Genomic DNA, 20,375 nt, shown 5'->3' on the forward strand with positions numbered 1-20,375 from the left:
CTGACACTACATATTATTTGACACCTAAAATTAAGTATTTGTCATGAATTAGAACTATATTTGTGCCTCCCACTACTGATTGTACTATTGAACCCTAAATAGTCAGATGTATCTGGAACACAGCGACCTATCGTGTTGCACAGGCACAGTGCCCAGTGATTTTTGTTCTCTAGTGTGTCAACAGCTTTAGATAACATAGTCCTGCATAGTCCTCGCAGACGCTGCAGCCTGCATTACATGACCGGTGTTGAATATTCTCAGTGTTCCTGTATCAGGTTGAGGAGGAAGGTAAACTCAGGTAATGGAGCGTGTGCTTTATGTGCGCGTCATCTTTGGATTGAACACGCCTTGTCAATGGAGGGATGCATAAATAGTGGTTTTACATGGACAAAAATGCTCCCTGGGGTAAGTTCTAGTACAAGACATTTTTATTATATTACAATTTAAACTTGTTTTATGCAATTAACTTAGTATTGTCCAGCTTATAGAGCGCACTGGTATTTAAGCGGTACCCTCCAAATTTGAAAAGAAAAGACATGTTTACATATATTAGCTGCACCAAACTTTAAGCCGCATATACAGTACAGGCCAAACGTTTGGAAACACCTTCTCATTCAATGCGTTTTCTTTCTTGTCATGACTATTTACGTTGTATATTGTCAGTGAAAGCATCACAACTATGAATGAATACATGTGGAGTTATGTACTTAATAAATAGAGGTGAAATAAATTAAAACATATTTATACTCTAGTTTCTTCAAAATAGCCACCCTTTGCTCTTATTACTGCTTTGCACATTCTTGGCATTCTAAACACCTTTGGGAACTCATTCAAGACTGTTGGAAAACATTTGACTACCTCTTGAAGCTCATCGAGAGAATGACAAGAGTGTGCAAAGCACAATATTATCAAGAATCATACATATTTAATTATTTTGAGTTAGTGATTTGCCGATAATACGATATTAAAGGCCTACTGAAACCCACTACTACCCACCAAGCAGTCTGATAGTTTATATATCAATGTCATTTATTTTCCTTTTGGAAACCGATACCGATAATTACCGATATTACATTTTAAAGCATTTATTGGCCGATAATATCTCTAGTTTCCAGCCATATCGCCCAGACCTATTTTGAGTGTTGGAAAAGGTTTGATCAAGGAAAAATTACTCGGCGAACAATGGTAAGTACGAAAAACATGAACATACCTATGTTGTCTTTAGGTCGAAGCGGATTGGTATTAGTTTTTTGTTGACACCTAATGGTCACAATAATTCCTGAAGCAGATATGTTTGTTTCTGTATACTTTCTAATACACTTCTGCCTTTGAGACTTTGTATGTATAGGTAATATGCAACAATAATTATTTTTATTACATCTTGACAAATGTGGGGATTTAGTCTGCACTAAGGACACTTACTATGTGCTTAGCTGTCGTGTAGATGGTAGCTCCTATAACCTACCACAGATCTGGACAAAATACGACCTGCGGGCCACATGCAGCCCATTAAGATTTTCAATCCAGCCCGTGGGACGTTCTACATCATTTTTTTTTAAACCTTTAACATCAAAACTGTAGCCCCCATTATGATGTGCAGTGTTGTTTTTAAATTACCGTAAGTCTTGAACTATAGAAAGTATTTCAATGGTTGAAATCTGCTCTTTTGAGTGTTATACGAGTTATTACGGTAATCTATGTTACAGCAGCTAAGACAGGAACAAAGCAGAGTGAGCGAGGTTTGTTTTCAGAGCAGCCAGCCAGAAATGCGTGTCAGGAACGGATGCGGAAGCAACTTTTTAATAAAAAATTTGGTGCATACAAGTGATAACGTATATCATATAATAGGTGTTTATTTCCCGTGTTTGGTTGTTACATTTTTGTTGTGTTTTGCTTGATTGTAAAACATGTCTATGGAGGAGCTGGTCTGAGGAGCAATGTTCATATGTTGTTAATATTCAGTGTTTTATTGTTCATAGGTAATATTGTAAATCCCACTTTCTTTATTTTATTGTACATTTTGGGTGTCCCATTCAGTAAAAAAAACCTGTAAAATTCCATTCAGTTTTTTTGAGGTGATCTGTCATAGCTTTAGAATTCTGTTGGACATTGTAACTTTTGGTATTAGTGTTCTTGAAAAGAAGGGACCTGAAATACACATACTGTCCAGCAGATATTTACTGTTAAATGTGTAGCTATAATGTATACACACATACACATTGGCCCTCCCAAACACATTTTTTCTCTTAATGTGGCCAGTCAAAATATTTGCCATGGTCAGGTCAGGCCTACCAAGTTTACCTTTTTACCTAAATGACTTGTCTAAGAAACAAAAAAAAAACACATGTAAAATAGGAGTGATTGTAATAATGTATGCAGCATTCGGTGAAACAAGTTGGGGTGAAGAATGGCTTGGTGGAAAACGTGGCCAGGCGAAGTGCGTGCATAGGAGGTATGAACATCCGCACCATCAGCAGTGGGTGAGGGCACTATGTGTCGGCATGCGTGCATGCGTTTCTGTGCTGTCTTTGAAGTCTACCGTCAGCCATGGGGGGAGCCAAGCAGAGGCTACAGACCTGATTATGTAACCCGTCTGTGCCAGCTGCGCCTTTGGCAATCACTGTCTCAAACACCTCGATAACATAAACAAAGGGTAGTAAAACACTTGTCACCAAATATGAAAAAAAAAGCTTGCAGATTTGATTACACAGGGCTTAACCCATTTCTTCCAACAGTGTCTCCAAATAGAAGCCAGCAGTGATATTTTCAACGCTGTCTGAGAGTATTAGCATAATGAAAGAGTGGCTATTGGGGTCATGTCTTGCCTGGCAGAGGAAGGAGAGTCATGTGATCAGTATCAACTCCAGGCCAAAGAAAATGGACCCAATAAAAAAAGAAGGGTTTGTTGGCTTTGAGTGTACCCCAACCAAAAGGTGTTACATAACAGAGACAGAGGAAGGGGGAGCAAACATTGGGTGTGGGACAGAGGGCTCTCTGCTTAGTACTGCATCTTAACTGATATCACGTGTAAGGTCACTGATGAATGGATTATGGATGACTGACAGAATAAGCGCCCGTACCAGAGCATTACGATTAAAGAATAATATTACAAGAAAAGAAAGAAAGAGAGAGTCGTTCTGTGGGAGAGAAGGTGTGGTTGAGTGGGCACAGCTGGGAAGAAGCCAGACAAAGCTCAGCAGCAGAGATGAATGAAGCGACTTAACTCTGAAGCATAAACACAAGAGCAAATGTTGCACAGCTGTAGGACGTAAACTTTACAAGTCAACACCTTGTAATGCAACAAACAGAATTTCGAACAAATAATGCTTTCACATTTACTGCAAATGTTCAATCACAAAATTTGTATAATTATGCTCAATCGTGGCCTTGACATTCCATCCATCCATTTTCTACCGCTTATTCCCTTTCGGGGTCGCGGGGGGCGCTGGCGCCTATCTCAGCTACAATCGGGCGGAAGGCAGGGTACATTATAAAATAAATACTACATGAAAGCACATTTACACAGAATTATACAAAAAAATGAGTGCATATCTGCATAAATAGGTGTTTTATTATGCATTCAAATATATGGCTGTATTGACGCTGCACTGACACTATGTTGCTGTTTCATAATAGCGTAATGTATATACTATGATGATTAACCTGTGTGATGACTGTATTATGCTGATAGTATATATTTGTACCATGAATTGATTAACGTGGACCCCGACTTAAACAAGTTGAGAAACTTATTCGGGTGTTACCATTTAGTGGTCAATTGTACGGAATATGTACTGAACTGTGCAATCTACTAATAAAAGTATCAATCAATCAATCTACGGAATTTAATTGAATAGTTGTTGTGTAAACGCTCAAGAATTATGAAGTGCTTTCTTAAAATATGTAAAGGAGACTGATGTCCAGTTTAGCCCTGATTGAGACGTTGTTGAATTGTGGATGATTGAGGAGCTTTTTGTTTGTTTTCTGCGTATTGCTGTGCCATGTTGGGGGCATTTGGAATGGCCCCAACACGGCAGCTGTCTGTGGCTTGATATCAATATTTGCCTGTACTTAATAATAATAATAATGGAATAGATTTATATCGCGCTTTTCTATTATTAGATAATCAAAGCGCTCACAGAGAAGTGGGAACCCCGTCATTCATTCACACCTAGTGGTGGTAAGCTACATCTGTAGCCACAGCTGCCCTGGGGTAGACTGACGGAAGCGTGGCTGCCAGTTTGCGCCTATGGCCCCTCCGACCACCACCTATCATTCATTCATTTTTCATTCACCAGTGTGAGCGGCACCGGGGGGATGGGTGAAGTGTCCTGCCCAAGGACACAACGGCAGCGATTTGGATGTCAACAGGCGGGGAGCGAACCTGCAACCCTCAGGTTTCTGGCACGGCTGCTCTACCCACTACGCCATGCCGCCCCTTATTTGACTATTACTTAATTTTTTTTGGGGGGGAGAACATTTTGATTTGTATTGTAATATATTTATGTATATTGTGTTCAAAAATTTCAACAAACAAATGTTTAAAAAAAAAAAAAATTAACAGCAAACTTAATCCAAGCTTGTTACTGCTCCATGAGCAGTATGACTAACACAACATTGAAACTAAACAATATATGCTAGAGATGTAACAGTATCAAAATCTCACGGTACGATATTATCACTGTATTAAGGCCACGGTACAATATTATTGAGGTATATGCCAAAAAAAAAAATTAGATGGCAGGAATGTTTAGGATAAACACATTAACTATAATTCAACCCAGACCCAATGCTAAAATGTTCTACTCATACCACAAACATTTATTCTGAAGTACAAAGAATTGTGCAGGAACATCCACTGTTTCAAGCAAATCTGATGTCTTTAAAGTGGCAATGTAAACATCCAGTGTAAAAATAATTATATTTACTTTGTCTTTCAACTCTTACCTTCTGAGAAGCAATGTCCACCACAGTGGACATGGTAATGCCAATCTGGAATGTGCTGTTTCTCAGAAAAGTTAGCTAACAGTTTAACTTTTGATAATGTAAATACCTCACAAACCAATGTTTGGCTTTGCTGGCTTTAATATCTTTTCTGGTTGACATTTTATGAGGTGGCGACTTCTCCAGTCCACTGCCTTCCACCCGCGACATCGAAAAAGACAAGCTGTGGAAAACGGATTGGTGGATTGAGGCTTTATTAAACCGTTTTTTAGTTCACTCTGACTCCTGTACTGAAATAAGTGCTTCCTGATTAACGCAGTTTGGTTCACAGTCAAACGACAAAGCCGTATTGGTCAAATTGATTTTTGTTAGAGTGACACACACACTGAAGGACACAGTATCAATATCAGTATCCTTGTGTTTTTTAATGTATAGTACATGTGTTCATTCATAGTTTTGATGCCTTCAGTAACAATCTATAATGTAAATAGTATGAAAATAAATAAAACACATTGAATGAGAAGGTGTGTCCAAACTTTTGACCTGTACTGTATTTCTGAGAAATACCCAGTAGGTTTGTATCTTGATGAGCTTCAAGAGGTAGTCACCTGAAAGGGTTTTCACATCCTAGGTGTCATAGTTTTAATGCTTTCAGTGACAATCTACAATGGAAAAAGTCATTAAAATAAAGAAAACGCATTAAACGAGGGGCAGCATGGTGGAGGGGAGGGGTTAGTGCATCTGCTTCACAATACAAAGGTCCTGAATAGTCCTGGGTTCAAATCCAGGCTCGGGATCTTTCTGTTTGGAGTTTGCATGTTCTCCCCGTGACTGCGTGGGTTCCCTCCGGGTACTCCGGCTTCCTTCCACCTCCAAAGACATGCACCTGGGGATAGGTTGATTGGCAACACTAAAATTGGCCCTAGTGTGTGAATGTTGTCTGTCTATCTGTGTTGGCCCTGCGATGAGATGGCAACTTGTCCAGGGTGTACACCGCCTTCTGCCCGATTGTAGCTGAGATAGGCACCAGCAACCCCCAAAGGGAATAAGCGGTAGGAAATTGATGGATGGATGGATGGATGGATGGATGGCTTTGAATGAGGTGTGTCCAAACTTTTGGCCTGTACTGTATATTTTATGTATTTAAAGTAATCATAACCAATTCCTCTGTGTCATCTGACCATCACTAGTGCATATATTCACACTGATCATTGAAAAATAGAATAAACATTCAAGTTTTGTGATTGCTTCAATTTAACATCTTCCCTTTGCATTCTCTTCAAATTTTGTATTTATTTTTGTCTTTTTACTGAATGCATTCCAGCAGTCCTCTCTACTGCCATGATGACCGGTTGAGACGGACTAGCAAATCAAGTCGAGACAATTGTGTGCAGTTCACAATAGGTCATCGGTTAAAAATGAAACCTGAGCTTTACAGCTTCTCTTTCCGCTCCTCTGAGCTGCTACTGCTGCTCCCTTTACGCTGTCCAACCCCCTTTCGCATCTCTTGGCTGAGCACATATAAATAATTGTGGAGGCCTGGTTTAAGCTCATTGCAATTCAAACACAAACCAAAAGACCGCCACATTACATGTCGCTGCTGTGTTGGGAGATAACTACATTATGGTTGTTTACTGACCCATGACCAGAATCAATGTTGGACCACAGATGGGCTGGTCGCTTTGGATCCTCTCAAGTGTCTGTCTACAGTTCACCATTCTCAGTCAATGTGTGAACAGCAGGCAACTAACATGCACAAACATTACGCACTTCCTGTCTCTTACCATTCTTACTTCCTTTCTCCTAGAACAAAAACATCTGCAGGAGAATTCTTACCAGGCAATGTAAGGTCATTGTTTGTTTTGCCTTTTTTATCCTTGCATCATGACCGATTGATTCTAATACTGACAGACAGTCCGGACTCTTCCTTCCCTCCTAACACTCAAATAATTCCCTCCCTGCTGCGGCTTGCTGGAATTCCCCCTCACACATCTGATCTTTTTCGTGGGAAATACTAAGAATGAACAACAATAAGTAAAGACATCAGAGACAGGGAGCTCTGTTTTGTGTGGTCTGAATACAAATAATGGTGAATTGTTGTCTGCCTTTATTATTGGCAGTCAACCAGTCCAGTATGTACCCTGACCCTTGACCAAAGTCAGCTCGGATAGGCTCCATCTTCCATGTGAGTCTGAACAGGAAAAGCGGTCGAAAATTGGAAAATTAAATGACTTTGCTCTTCCTCAAAAGCTCTTTGACAGTGTTCAGAAAATAAACTTCCGTAATTTCCGGACTATAATAGTTCTGTATTTGGCACATGATGCTACGGTCTTTTCGGACCCGTTGGTAGTGGTAGATTTCCGTTCCATGCGGCGGCCTGGTAGATCGCTTTCGATGTTGGGGCTATGTCGTGTGTATTTTGCCGTGTCTTGATGAGGGTCTGTCCATAAAGCGCTAAATTGCTGACTGAATGATTGTGTGAGTGTGATTTAATTTTAATGTGAACAATTGTATGTGTCTACGTGACCCGTCAGGCAGTTTCAGTCGTCTGATGTAACCTGGATAAATTTATTGGCGGCATGTGAACCCAAGAAAGTCCATAAAATTAGCCGAAGCATTGTATAAAGCGCAAGGTTCAAACTGACTAATAGCCCAAAAAATTACAGTATCCTCCCCCCAGAAACCAGTATGCAGTTACCTTATTTTTTATACGTACTGAGCGACAAGTACATGACTCTTTGGTCCAAAGTCAAGTCCTTACAAACTGCACTACGGTGCTCGGACCACTTTGAATGATACATAAATAACATATCACCACATTACTTACGGCATACTTTTGGTGCAATGTCATTGGTATGCATACAGTACACAACATGCAGTATTTCAGGCTATCCGTGCCTCTTATTGATGTTTAAGGTAGTGCATAATACACACTTCTTAGAGTACTATTTAGGTATAATCCAATGCAAATGTGTTGTCTGTTGGAGGACACAGATGACTGGCACCTAGGTTGGCTCATCTTAATACAATGCAGATAAAGATACCATATCTGATATGCATGAAATGTGTGCCAGTGAAGGTAAATATGTAATTAGTAATGTCATTAGGACACTGGTGCTTTCAGAAAATGCAATGCAGGCAGTTTTTTATTTATTTATTTATTTATTTTAGCTCAGGCAGACAAAGGTGGCCCCCTTGGGTGACATCATTGTTTTTTATTTTGTATGTAAATGAAGAAGATTATCATAGGAGGTGTGTGGGGTGTTTCTGCACACGAAGAGTTGTCAAATGAACAGGTTAGGGATGTGTAAGTGCAGGTCAGGGCTCATAGCGTGGCTCATGTGTCTTGTGAATAGATGCCATTTTTAGCTGATCGTATCAGTTGGTGCTGGACTGAAAGCGACCACGTCAATGGAATACCAAGCAGAGGCCTTTTATGAATGTTTCATAGGCTCTATTTATGAGTCTGACGAGTGGTTCTGTGAAAAAGTTTCAGGGATTATTGGATCGGTGAAACTGTGCGCGGGGGATGCTTATGCAACAGAGAGGATTCTACAAGGACTGTGTGTGTACAGAATTGGCATTCAAATTGTTTCTTTATTTAGGCAAATAATATAACAGGCAAGCTGTCTTAAGAAAGAAATAACACAACATTTCAGTTTGAAAAGAGAACCTCAGTAGAACTGTAGATCTCCTTGTACTTCCATGTTGTCTTACAGAATATATACTATTGTTGTAGAAATCCCGTAGATTTTGCAGGTGTACCCAGAGAATTGACTAGTGAGTGTTGCCTACTGAATGACCTAAAATTCTTTTCAACCTCTAATCTGAAAGATGCTATCATGCATACAAAGGGTGATGAGGTTTAAGAAAGACTTGGTGCAAGGTGAGCGCTGAGGACGTCACTCCCTCTCTTTGTCCCGTTGTCCTTCTCTTGGTACTGATACAGAAATAGCTGCGCTCTGCAGTCCCTCCATGTGTTCTGTAGAGAAGTTGGCACAGTCCTCCAAAACACTGGTCAGTGACGCTCAGGGCTTGGACAAAGCCTCACCAGCTGGCTCATAAACTTCAGGCTACTGTGCATTCATGCCAGGAGCCTTGAATGTCCCAGTGATGACTCACTCCTTTTATGAAGCCTTATCAATAGAACTTAACATTTCCATAAATTGACGTAATCTCCTTCTTTTACAGGGCTCTCTCCATGGATATAGACACAGACTATGAGCGGCCCAATGTGGAAACCATTAAATGTGTTGTGGTAGGAGACAACGCAGTGGGCAAGACCAGGCTTATATGTGCCCGGGCTTGCAATGCCACCCTCACACAGTATCAGCTGCTCGCCACCCACGTGCCAACCGTTTGGGCCATCGACCAGTATCGTGTATGCCAGGAGGTGGGCACACACTTACCCACGACACACAATAAAAGTATAATTGGATTAACTAGTGACTTTGTCAAATAGGAGGAAAGTTCCACTAAAATCAATGCAATAGTATTATTGCCCTTTTTGTGAATACATATGAATGTGTGTTTTAGGTGTTAGAAAGATCTCGTGATGTTGTGGATGAGGTCAGTGTGTCCCTCAGGCTCTGGGACACATTCGGGGATCATCACAAGGACAGACGATTTGCCTATGGCAGGTGAGACATTACACATTCACACACACACACCGCCGGAACCTAATTATTGGCCCAAAAACAGGAAAAACACTCAGGCTGCATGTACACTAACCCACCTAACCTTATCCTGTCCACACACACAATTCCATCGTTTAAGACCGTCCGGCGGCGAAACGCGACCTAGTATGCATGCGCGGAAAATGGCAGACACAAATATTACGTCATAGTCACCTCTGACTTGGAAGTGTATCCTTATCCAGCAGTCTGGTATGTGAAGTTTTTAAAGTTGCCTATTGCCATATTTCTTCGAACAGTAAACCTTGCTGGCCTCAGCATCAGCAGCTGTTAAACTAGCCCTAATGTAGTGAATCACACCTGAATCTTATGAATCTTATCTTGAATGGACATGTGAAAGTAAACAATGTGATAAAGAACATTTTACAACAATCAATCTAGGAGTCTAGATATCTGGTCAGGACACTCAATCTTTTGCCTTCACTTTCATTGTCCATTCTTGCAATCCTGCCTGTGCTTGGAGGCTGAAATTGGCGGACGTACTTGACAGCCTCAACCACTTAATGGCTTCACAGTAGTTATGGAGTACAAAACTAAAAGTTGAGTAATTGCTTGATATATATCGCGGACAATAACTGATAGTCTGCTTTGCTAGTCGAAATGCATTCGCTGTTTTCCGTAGTCTTCCCTCGTCGGCCAGGTAATACAAAGTATACGCTACTTTTTTTTAATCACATCCACGGGAGCCCACGTTCTCGTTGTCTCTCCTCTGACAAATGGACAACGTTTTTTGCTAAGTAGAATCATAGCTGACCTGGAAATTCAAAAGTTCTCTTGCCATTCCTCTGGAACAACACACTTGTTGACAAACATGTCCCACCAGGCTGCTGTTCGTCCTGGCCTTATCCAAAACTGTCGCTCAACATTGCTATGTTGCCATCTGAGATGTGTTGTAGCCTAAATAGCTGCAATCGCGCGTTTCATTCTTTTAAGGTTTTCATGTGTGATTTCTACAAGCGCTTGTACATGTAGAAGAAGGAGAAACACGGGCATGTCTGGATGGTTCACCTCCATCTTTCTAGTGGGTACCTCCGGGTGGAAACCGGTTGTTATGAAGCTGGCTGTGGCGCATTCTCTCTGTCGTCACTTCCTCTCCAAACTCAGTTTATAAACTATCAATAAGTCCATTCAGAGCTAAGAGTCGGAGATTCAAGAAATAGACGGCACATTGACCCGTGTAAAAAAATATCCAAGGAGGGGAACCTTAAACAACTGGTTAGTGTGGCTGACACTGGGTTTCGGCTAAATAGTTATTCGGCTTAATATAGAGTTCCAACAAGGTGGAGAGACTGGTAGGAATGTGAACACAAATGATTCCTGGCCAAATACAGCACTTTTTAAAATGGAAACTCACATTGTTGTTGTATAGCAGTGAAATTATATTCAAATTGGCACTTTGCCAAGGCTCCAGGGTGGTTATAAAAAAAGTAAACACTGTTTATATCTAAAGTAAAAGTACCACAAAGGGAACATTCCTGGAACAGGTCTGATGTGCTCTTTATTTAGCCTATAAGGGACTTAACACAGAACAGGTGTAATCCTCCGTTTACAGAGATTTTCGTCAAAATGTAGCAGTAAAAAAATATCCCTTACGAATTACTTGCGATTAGCTGCTTTTGTTATTGTGTGCCGTGTACAGGGATGGGTACCAAATTCATTACTTTTATAGGTGCTGACCGCGTTTTATCGGTACTACCTGATATTCATTCACTTAAACGCCAACTGTGCCGTATTTCGATACTTTCGCTGACCGTGACGTCAAGTCTAGTTAAAAGATTCGGCATCAACTCAAACCCTTGATTGGAAAACAAGCAGTATAGCACTCAGGGCGGGCACAGCCAGACTGCCTCGAGGTAATGTTACAATTTTCCATGTCAACACAGCAAGAAGAAGATGCTCAAAAGTACAAAACGCACAAGCTCAATGCTAATTTACATTGAATTTGCCACCGATATGCTAGCAGTTAACCTTTGTAATTGTACATTTCAATGTCAATAATTCAAAATGTGTCGGTTAAAACTACAACTAAGATACAATAAAACGGCTGGCGTGTAATAAATACAATACTTATAGTTGAAACAGATTGCAGAACTCAACAGGAATAAAGACTGGCACATTCAACTGAATGGCAAAGACTACTTCCTGGCTATGGCAATATACCCTATTAGTATATACACAACTGCCATCTATCGTATTGGAATTGTAACTGCATGCAAATACTATAGACTAGACTAGTACAAAGACTATATAGTACTTGCAAAAGATGCACACAAGTGTAAGAAACTAAGATAACTAAACCGCAAAGCTTAGTGTTAAATGTTGAACAAAAAATAAATTACATTTTTCTTTTAAACAATTCACATTATTAACACATTAGAACACACAAAAGTACCAAAAGTTGGTAATATTTAGTACCTTATCGATTAAAATTTGAAATGGTACCCATTACTAGCCGTTGTCTGGAGCAAGAGGTTGGCTTTCCCATTGAAAGCAACTGGCGACCATAGAAAATAAATGTCCCTCACTATTTTCATTGCATTGTGCACCAAGCTTTAAGGGACTCTTGCTTCACACACCTACCTATCATTAAAACAGAATTGAAATCAATGTTAAAGTTATTGTGTAATGCTGCAAACTGACTGATTAACAACTAAACTCCTTACCCAGACAACTAAGAGTGAAAGCAATACTTCTCACTTTGCCTTTGACTTAGGTAATTACAAGCTAAGCTACAATTTTTATATGCGGTACAAATTTTTCTGCGGATGTGGTCAAGCCTTAAAGCTTTAGATTGGGAAAACCTGGCGAGCTTGAACGCATTATGACATAACTCAACAGTCAATCCCACACGAACATGCCTTCAGAATCGACAAGGTTTTTCTGTGTGACCAAACCACCAGCACTTTTAGCTGAACCCTGCCCTCAGGCTGTTACGTCCTTCCTCCACTAGACATGATTGGATCATGGCTTTATCCTCTTAGTCGCTGTGCCAGGATCAAAGCTGCTTTATTGGCATGAAATGCAAAAGTAATTAAGCAAAACCAGCAAGCAGAATGTCAAATGACAGCGCGAAATCTTGATTTTCATACATTTCTTGTTGTCCTATGTTGGTAACCAACATGTTTATCAGTAAGAAATGATACAAAAATCTGACCTTGCTCTCCATAAATGTCATTGAAATATCTGTATTTGCAATATTATTGTGTTACAGTATTATTCCTGAGGCAAGGGCAAATGTGAGCGTAGTTGCTTTTTTTGTCATTTGTTGGTTAGTTTGATGGTTAGCATTACCCCAAAAATATGTAACATTCTTTCTTTGCTGTTTGACAAAAGTGTACCTTGTCACATCTACTCTCCACCTTGCTTATTTGAAAACTAATATTAGGTCATACACAGTTATGCTTGTACACACAACAATGTGAAAGTTTTTTTATTTTTTACAAATTTAATGGATGGATGGATGGATAGGTGGATGCACCTTGTGTATGGTGCACCTTTTGGCAAGTGTTGCCAAGCAACAGACTGTGTTTGTGCATCCATTTGTGGCACCAATTACCTCGCCTCAGTTGTGTCATTCCATTCTTATTGAGTGTGTGTTTACTCAGTTGTCTGCCTCTCTGTTTGTGTCTGCACTTTGTGTGTATGTTTCCACGCCTTCCCTAATGTTCGGCATGCTTTGTCAGCCTGCAGTCAGCTGATAAAGACGCGGCGCCAGGTCAGCTGTTTTCTGCAGCTGCACCTAGCGTTTTTGTCCACTCACTTGTTCCTTGTGTCTCACCTCTCTCTCTTCTTTTAACTCTTGGCTTAGCTGGCATCCCTACCCCTCCAATATCCTCCACCTGTCACGGCTTTTTTGTTGATACCACAACTCAAAACATGACGTCAAGCAGTGTTACGTGCCTTTTTAGGAGTGGAATATTCTGGTGGGGAAAAAGCACAATCTCATCGTGAAAATAGGGTAAACCACACTTGACCTGAGCCTCAACTATTGGATTTTTCAATCTTCAAAAAATATAATTAAGAAAGAAAACGTTTTCTTCCGGCAATTTAAGCAATTTCTTTGCAAGAATTAATCTTGTAAGCGACAAAATGGCAAAGTATTATGTGAGATTAGACGAATATACAGGGGGATATTTTTACTATTCTGAAGATATACATTGTAAGATTTATCTAATGAGCTAGTGTATGCATGTCTCTTTTTACATAATCAGGGAACTGGTGACCTTTGTCGTCTGAATGCACCACATAAACACATGCAACGCTGGCAGGCTCATTTATATCACATAATAGCTGGAGGTGAATGATTAGCTCTACAGTATAATTGCACAGCCTATTCACATTATTCTTGAAACGTCACTAACCTTTAAACCAAATCAGTCACACCCCGTAAACCTCACAGAACCAGAGCTCGCAAGTCATCATATCAGCTAATTTGATATTGCGAACATTTACCTCACGTCCCCTGAAATGTGTTTCACACTGCTGACATAGGAGCAGCAGTAGTACAATAATGCAAGGGCACTAATAATACACTGGCTGCGTGTCCATGTGTGATGTAATGGCTTGCTAGTGTATATTATGTCAAAGGGGAAAAGGAGCTTAGGTAAGATTACCGTTGGGGAAGTAAAGAAGTAGTGTGTGCACAGCAAACATTTTTGTTTTTTCCATACAAATGTTCACGAGGCACATTTGACTAGAGGACAATTTGTTCTGATTAAAAGTCCATATCATTGGTGTATCTAAATACTGTACACATTGTTTTTTGCATTTTGAGTCAATCAGTCAATAAAAGTTTTTGGGAAAAATTATCTTGAGTAAGGATGGTACCGATAGTATTTGAACCGATTCGGTACCAATTCAAGTTACCTAGGAATTGATACTAGTATTTACCGTGACTCAGGGGTGCCCACCCTTGTTTTGCAGGTGAACCACTTTTCATTTGACCAAGTCGAGAGGGTCTACCTCATTCATATATATAATTTATATTAATTTATTTATGAAATATATTTTTGTTAACAAGTTAAAGGTGTTTAATGATGATACAAGCATGTTTAACACAGACAGATTCATTTATTTCATGAAAAGTATAAGTTTTATGTTTTAAGGGTATAAGTAGGTGTACTAACTAATTGTAATGACTTGCATTGATTGGAATCACACAGTAGTGCTGATTACGTCCACATTTTCAAATGGAGGAGAAAAAAGTCTTCTTTTCTGTCCAATACCACATGAAAGTGGTTGGTTTTTGGTATCTTATTTGTCCAGCTTCCATATTCATTTTTATACACTTGACAAGAAATACATTGCCGGCAAACTCTGTAGCTTGCTAGCATGTGCACACAAAGTTTCTGAAACTCTTATTTTGTTAGCGCAGGTAGGATGAAGCAGTGCTTTTATTGTGAAGATAGGAACTGTGCAGCCGGTCTAAAAAAGTTTTGACGGCACGTACTGCGCAAGAGTCTTTTGGAATAAAAAGTGTTTCTCTCCTTCCTGTCGGTAATTTTTTCTTAATAATGAGCTCGCAGCAGCCAACGTCATCTCACAAAACCCTCAGGTGCCATAAATGTCAATCAAGTGACGAAAGTAACGTCATAGTGAATATTTATGATAACTAATTTTTAGGACCATTTTTTTAATGCCTGGCTGGCGATCGACTGACACACCCTCCCCAATCGACTGCCATCTCACGATCGACCATTAGGTCACAATCGACGTGATGGGCACCCCTTCCGTAACTGTAAATAAATAACAGTTAATGAATTTAAACCATTTTTGATAGTACAATCTATTTTTTGTAGTGCAACATTTTAAAAAATGAGCTGATAATGGTAACTGCTGTCAAGTTGTTATACCTGGTTTTATTACCATCATATTATCTATTTGCAAGCATGACATTAAGTTGTAATTGCGGTTTATGGTGGTTTTATGGTGGTTTTTGTTGCACCGTAAAAAAGTGTTGATACTGTAAGTATTGTACTTGTTACACCCCAGCTGTTTGATTGTAACGTGCATCTTAGTTGTAGTTTACATTTACAACTTTGGAGGTGTTGAAATCGCCATGTAAAATCACTAATGCTAATCAGTAGCAAAGCCAACGTAAAATAACATCAAGCTGGCGCATTTTTGGAAAAGTGGAGCCTTACTCATCTATTCTTACCAACATAAAGCTCCACTTAAAATACAAATTGGATGAAAATATAAGAAGTGGAATGCTGTATTCAATGTACCCATGTAAAATATTTTTAAGGAGCGGTATTCATAGCTTTAATCCATTATGTGCTTTTTGTAACCTATTTGATAAAACTATTTGTATACATTTTATCTACGTATGCTTTGAAATCTAATCACTTTTAAATGAAATAGCTGCGGTTCAAGTAGGTATGGAAAAAAAGTGTATTTTTACATATGATAGACACAGATTATGTGAAATATATTTTAAGTTTATTTAATACCTATGCAAAATATTCTATCCACAAATGCAAATGGTCTCAAATAATTTATTATTGAAATAGACAGTTTTTTTTATCTGCATTATTAAACTGCAATATTACTTCCAAAATTACATTTAAAGTTTTTAATTCTGTATTTGATTTACATACTGTATGCCTCTCTATTATTTTTTATCTTTGCACTATTTGTTTATATGTGATGTTTATTTTACTTGTTTTTGGATATTTAGTCATGTTTAGAATATTATTGGCTTCAAGTTTTGTCTGTTATTGCATTCACTCAATCAAGGAAAAAGATAAAATAAATATACAGTACAGGCCAAAAGTTTGGACACACCTTCCTTTTTATTCAATGCGTTTTATTTATTTTCATGACTATTTATGTTGTAGATTGTCAGTGAAGGCATCAAAACTATGAATAAACACGTGGAGTTATGTACTTAATAAAAAGGTGAAATAAAAAAAAACATGTTTTATATTGTAGTTTCTTCAAAATAGCCTTCCTTTGCTCTGATTACTGCTTTGCACACTTGGAATTTTCTCAATGAGCTTCAAGAGGTAGTCACCTGAAATGGTTTACACTTCACAAGTGTGCTTGCAGCTCATCAAGTGAATGACGAGAGTGTGCAAAGCAGTAATCAGAGCAAAGGATGGCTATTTTGAAGAAACTAGAATATAAAACATGTTTTCAGTTATTGTGTTCATTCATAGTTTTGATGCTTTCAGTGACAATCTACAATGTAAATAGTCATGAAATAAGGAAATTGCATTAATTGGGAAGGTGTGTCCAAACATTTGGCCTGTACTGTATATTTCTGATGAATACCCAGTTGGTTTGTATGGCATTGAGTTTTACTGTGCAAAAGTGATGTCAAATAGTGCTAATTGCAGAATGCAACACTGTCTACCTTTTACCAGTGTTACTAAATGATCAAAATGAGTGACAGCTCTTTTAAAAATTAACTACAAGCATGTACAAACATGGCACTCATATAATATATCAACACTGCATGTTTTTTTTTTTAGATATCACCACCCTTCTTTTCTAGATGTACTGTATCGTAGGTTTTTAAGGGGAAAACCAGATGGGTCAGAAAGAGCACAAGCCCTAGATACACACATCTCTATCTGCCGCTGTTATGTACCCAAAATGCCTTGCAGCGAGAGTTTACGCAGATTTTTACACAAGCTGACAACGTTGTTCCCGTCCCTCCGTCAAAGGTCACATCGACACACAAAGCGACTCCTATCCGTTTTCTTTTTCCGGTGTTATCTCTGATCTCAGCTCAGTTCAGGCAGAAAAAAAATGCTTTGACTCCCTCCTCCTCTCCAGGTCGGATGTCGTGGTGCTTTGCTTCTCTCTGGCTAATCCCAATTCCCTGCGCCATGTCCGCACCATGTGGTTTCCGGAGATCAAGCACTTCTGTCCACGGACGCCCATCATCCTTGTTGGCTGCCAGCTGGATCTCCGCTACGCTGACCTGGATGCGGTTAATCGGGCACGCCGACCCCTTGCCAAGTGAGCAGCCTTCTATATCCGTCCTTAATGGACTGATTCTGATCTCAACCTAACTTTTTCAGACTTTTTAGTGGTTTTAAGAGAGTAATCCACTATCCTTAAAACCTTAATAACTTCGTCTTTTCCACCCGCAGACCCATAAAACCAACAGATATCCTTCCGCCCGAGAGAGGCCACGAGGTGGCAAAGGAGCTCGGGATACCCTACTATGAGACCAGCATAGTCGCCCAGTTTGGAGTTAAGGATGTTTTTGACAACGCGATACGTGCTGCCCTCATCTCCCGTCGCCACTTACAGTTCTGGAAGTCACACTTGAAAAAAGTCCAGAGACCACTCCTCCAAGCACCTTTCCTGCCTCCTCGCCCACCACGCCCCATTGTTGGAATCCCAGACCCCCCTCCCAGTGACGGCGAGGGCCCCGATTCTCTCTTCTGCCACCCGCTGTGCGCAGATGTTGTTTTCATGCTGCAGGGCGGCACCACTCGTGTTTATGCCCACAAAGTGTACCTGGCCACTTCCTGTTCCAAGTTCTACGACCTCTTCACCCTCGATTTAGGCGCAGCCTGCATGGGGCCGGAAGCGGAGCAGGACAAAAGCAAGGAAAGCTCTGACAGCGGGGAGGAAGACGAGCTGAGCAGGAGAGGAGCCAAGGAGCAAGCTGGCCGCACCAAGAGTCTGGACATTGACAAAGACGGGGTAGATGGCTGCGCGAGGGGCCTGGATTGCCCGCCGCTGCTCCAACACGGCTCATTGCGGACTTCCCAGAGTGATAATGCACTCCCCTCGCGAGCCCAGTGCTCTCTTGGAGCTCCTGGGAGCGCCCGGGCACTTTCAGGATGGGGAAGAGGGTTCTTGAGTGTTTGCCTGGAGCATGTTGATGACCCCATGACTGGACGGCTACGACTAATGACTGTGGTAGTAATGGATGAACTCATACAGGAAGAGCCATTTAAGGTAATGGGCTTCAAATTTAGTTTGTATTGTATATTGCGCATCATACCTTTTTTATGGACAATTTAGTTGAGTACCAACTATAACTCGACTACCACATAATGTACAGTATAGGGTTGTACAGTATACCGGTCCTCGTATAATATCCCAATACTAATAAATCAAAAACGGTCCTTTACTCTGTTTGAGAAGTACAGGTTCGCAATATATATATTTTTTTACAGGCATGACGGCGCGTTGTCGTCACGTCATGACATTGCTGGTTTTACAAGCATGTGAGCATGTTCGGCAGCGCACAATCACTGAGTACTTACAAGCAGACACGGTGTGTAGACAGAAAAGGGAGAATGGACGCATTTGGGTTAAAAAACTAAAGATAAGGGTGAAGTTATAACACTGAAACGCCCTCAGGAAGACATGCTTTAAGACATGGCTAGCTACCTAGCAGCTAACATCCATCGGCAATGAGCAATGTTTTAGCTACTTCTAAATACCTAATCCTCACCTTCATGGCGACAAATAATGTACGTTTTTTACAAGTTACATTATCACTGCAGGATGAGGAATAGCTTAACATGCTTCACTACACACTGTAGGAGGATACAATAGCTCACCGGCGTCACAATGTAAACAAATGCCATGGGTGTTTCTATACCTGGCATCCGGTGTAGAACCAAGTACAAGAGCGTATCTCTTCAATACTACTGGTTACATCGATATTTTTTATCATTACAAAATCTTTTTTCTTTTTTTTTTAAATTCATATTATATTCATAAACTCAGGAAATAGGTGCCTGGACACATGAGAACTTAAATTATGACCAGTGTATGACCCTGTAACTACTTGGTATTGGATCGATACCTAAATTTGTGGTATCATCCAAAACTAATTTAAAGAATCAAACAACAGAAGAATAAGTGATTATTACATTTTAACATGGGTGTAGATAGAACATGTTAAAACAGAAAATAACCAAATATTTACTTTAAATGAACAAGTAGATTCATAATAATGTTTTACAGCTAGCCCTTTATAATTTTGACAAAATAATAGAATGACAAATGACACAATATGTTACTGCATATGTCAGCAGACTAATTAGAAACCTTTGTTTACTTACTGCTAAAAGACAAGTAGTCTAGTATGTTCACTGTTTTATTTAAGGAAAAAATTGTTCTTTGATTGCGATAAGAAACATATGTTTAATGTACCGTAAGATTTTTTGTTAGAATAAAGCCAATAATGCCATTTTTTTGTGGTCCCCTTAATTTAGAAAAGTATCGCAATACGATTTGGTACCGGTACCAAAATATTGGTATCGAGACAACCTTAGTACAGTATTTGAATTATTTGTGGTGTTCTTGTATACATGTACGAATTGATTTATTTGCCAGATTATTTTCACCTCTTTCTCTGATGCTACGTCGCCTTTTACCACAATTGTCCCTCGCCACGTTGCACTTCAAATATTGCGACATCACTACATCACATAATGAATTTTGGCGTAACTTAAATGTTCACATTTTAGTGCCGCATTTGTCTTATTTTCTATTATGTTGTGGCGCTCGCAAAGATATTCGGCAACGAGGACTTCTTATTCCGGGTCAACAATGCCAACAAATAGGTGGCTAAATTTGGCGTTACTGTAGCCTCACCATGACAATCAAATTGACAAACTTTTTGATGCACTTCATCTTCGTGTCCTGCCTCATCAATAACACATCTTCACTTTGGTGAGCCTAGTGCCATGAGTATTGTGAAAAGACGAGACCATTGCTGGAGCGCCACCTATTGCTAACATATTATCAGCAATTAGC

At 39.8% G+C, this 20,375-nt stretch overlaps 1 protein-coding gene across 6 annotated transcripts in view; it reads left to right on the plus strand.

Moving 5' to 3' along the window:
• Window positions 1-20,375, plus strand: part of rhobtb4 (Rho related BTB domain containing 4) — a 116,047-nt gene that overhangs the window by 67,542 nt on the left and 28,130 nt on the right. For 4 of the 6 annotated variants that reach the window (XM_061906273.1, XM_061906269.1, XM_061906274.1 and 1 more), the window contains 4 exons: window positions 9,136-9,337; window positions 9,481-9,584; window positions 17,421-17,606; window positions 17,741-18,560. In XM_061906273.1, the coding sequence (XP_061762257.1) occupies window positions 9,146-9,337; window positions 9,481-9,584; window positions 17,421-17,606; window positions 17,741-18,560 (1,302 nt within the window). In that variant the 5' untranslated portion in view covers window positions 9,136-9,145. Of the gene's footprint in view, window positions 1-6,751; window positions 6,789-9,135; window positions 9,338-9,480; window positions 9,585-17,420; window positions 17,607-17,740; window positions 18,561-20,375 lie in introns of all 6 variants that reach the window. The other 2 variants (XM_061906270.1, XM_061906272.1) reach the window with 1 other exon arrangement.

This window comes from Nerophis ophidion, linkage group LG07 (genome assembly GCF_033978795.1).
Source record: "Nerophis ophidion isolate RoL-2023_Sa linkage group LG07, RoL_Noph_v1.0, whole genome shotgun sequence".
Classification (NCBI taxonomy): domain Eukaryota; kingdom Metazoa; phylum Chordata; class Actinopteri; order Syngnathiformes; family Syngnathidae; genus Nerophis; species Nerophis ophidion.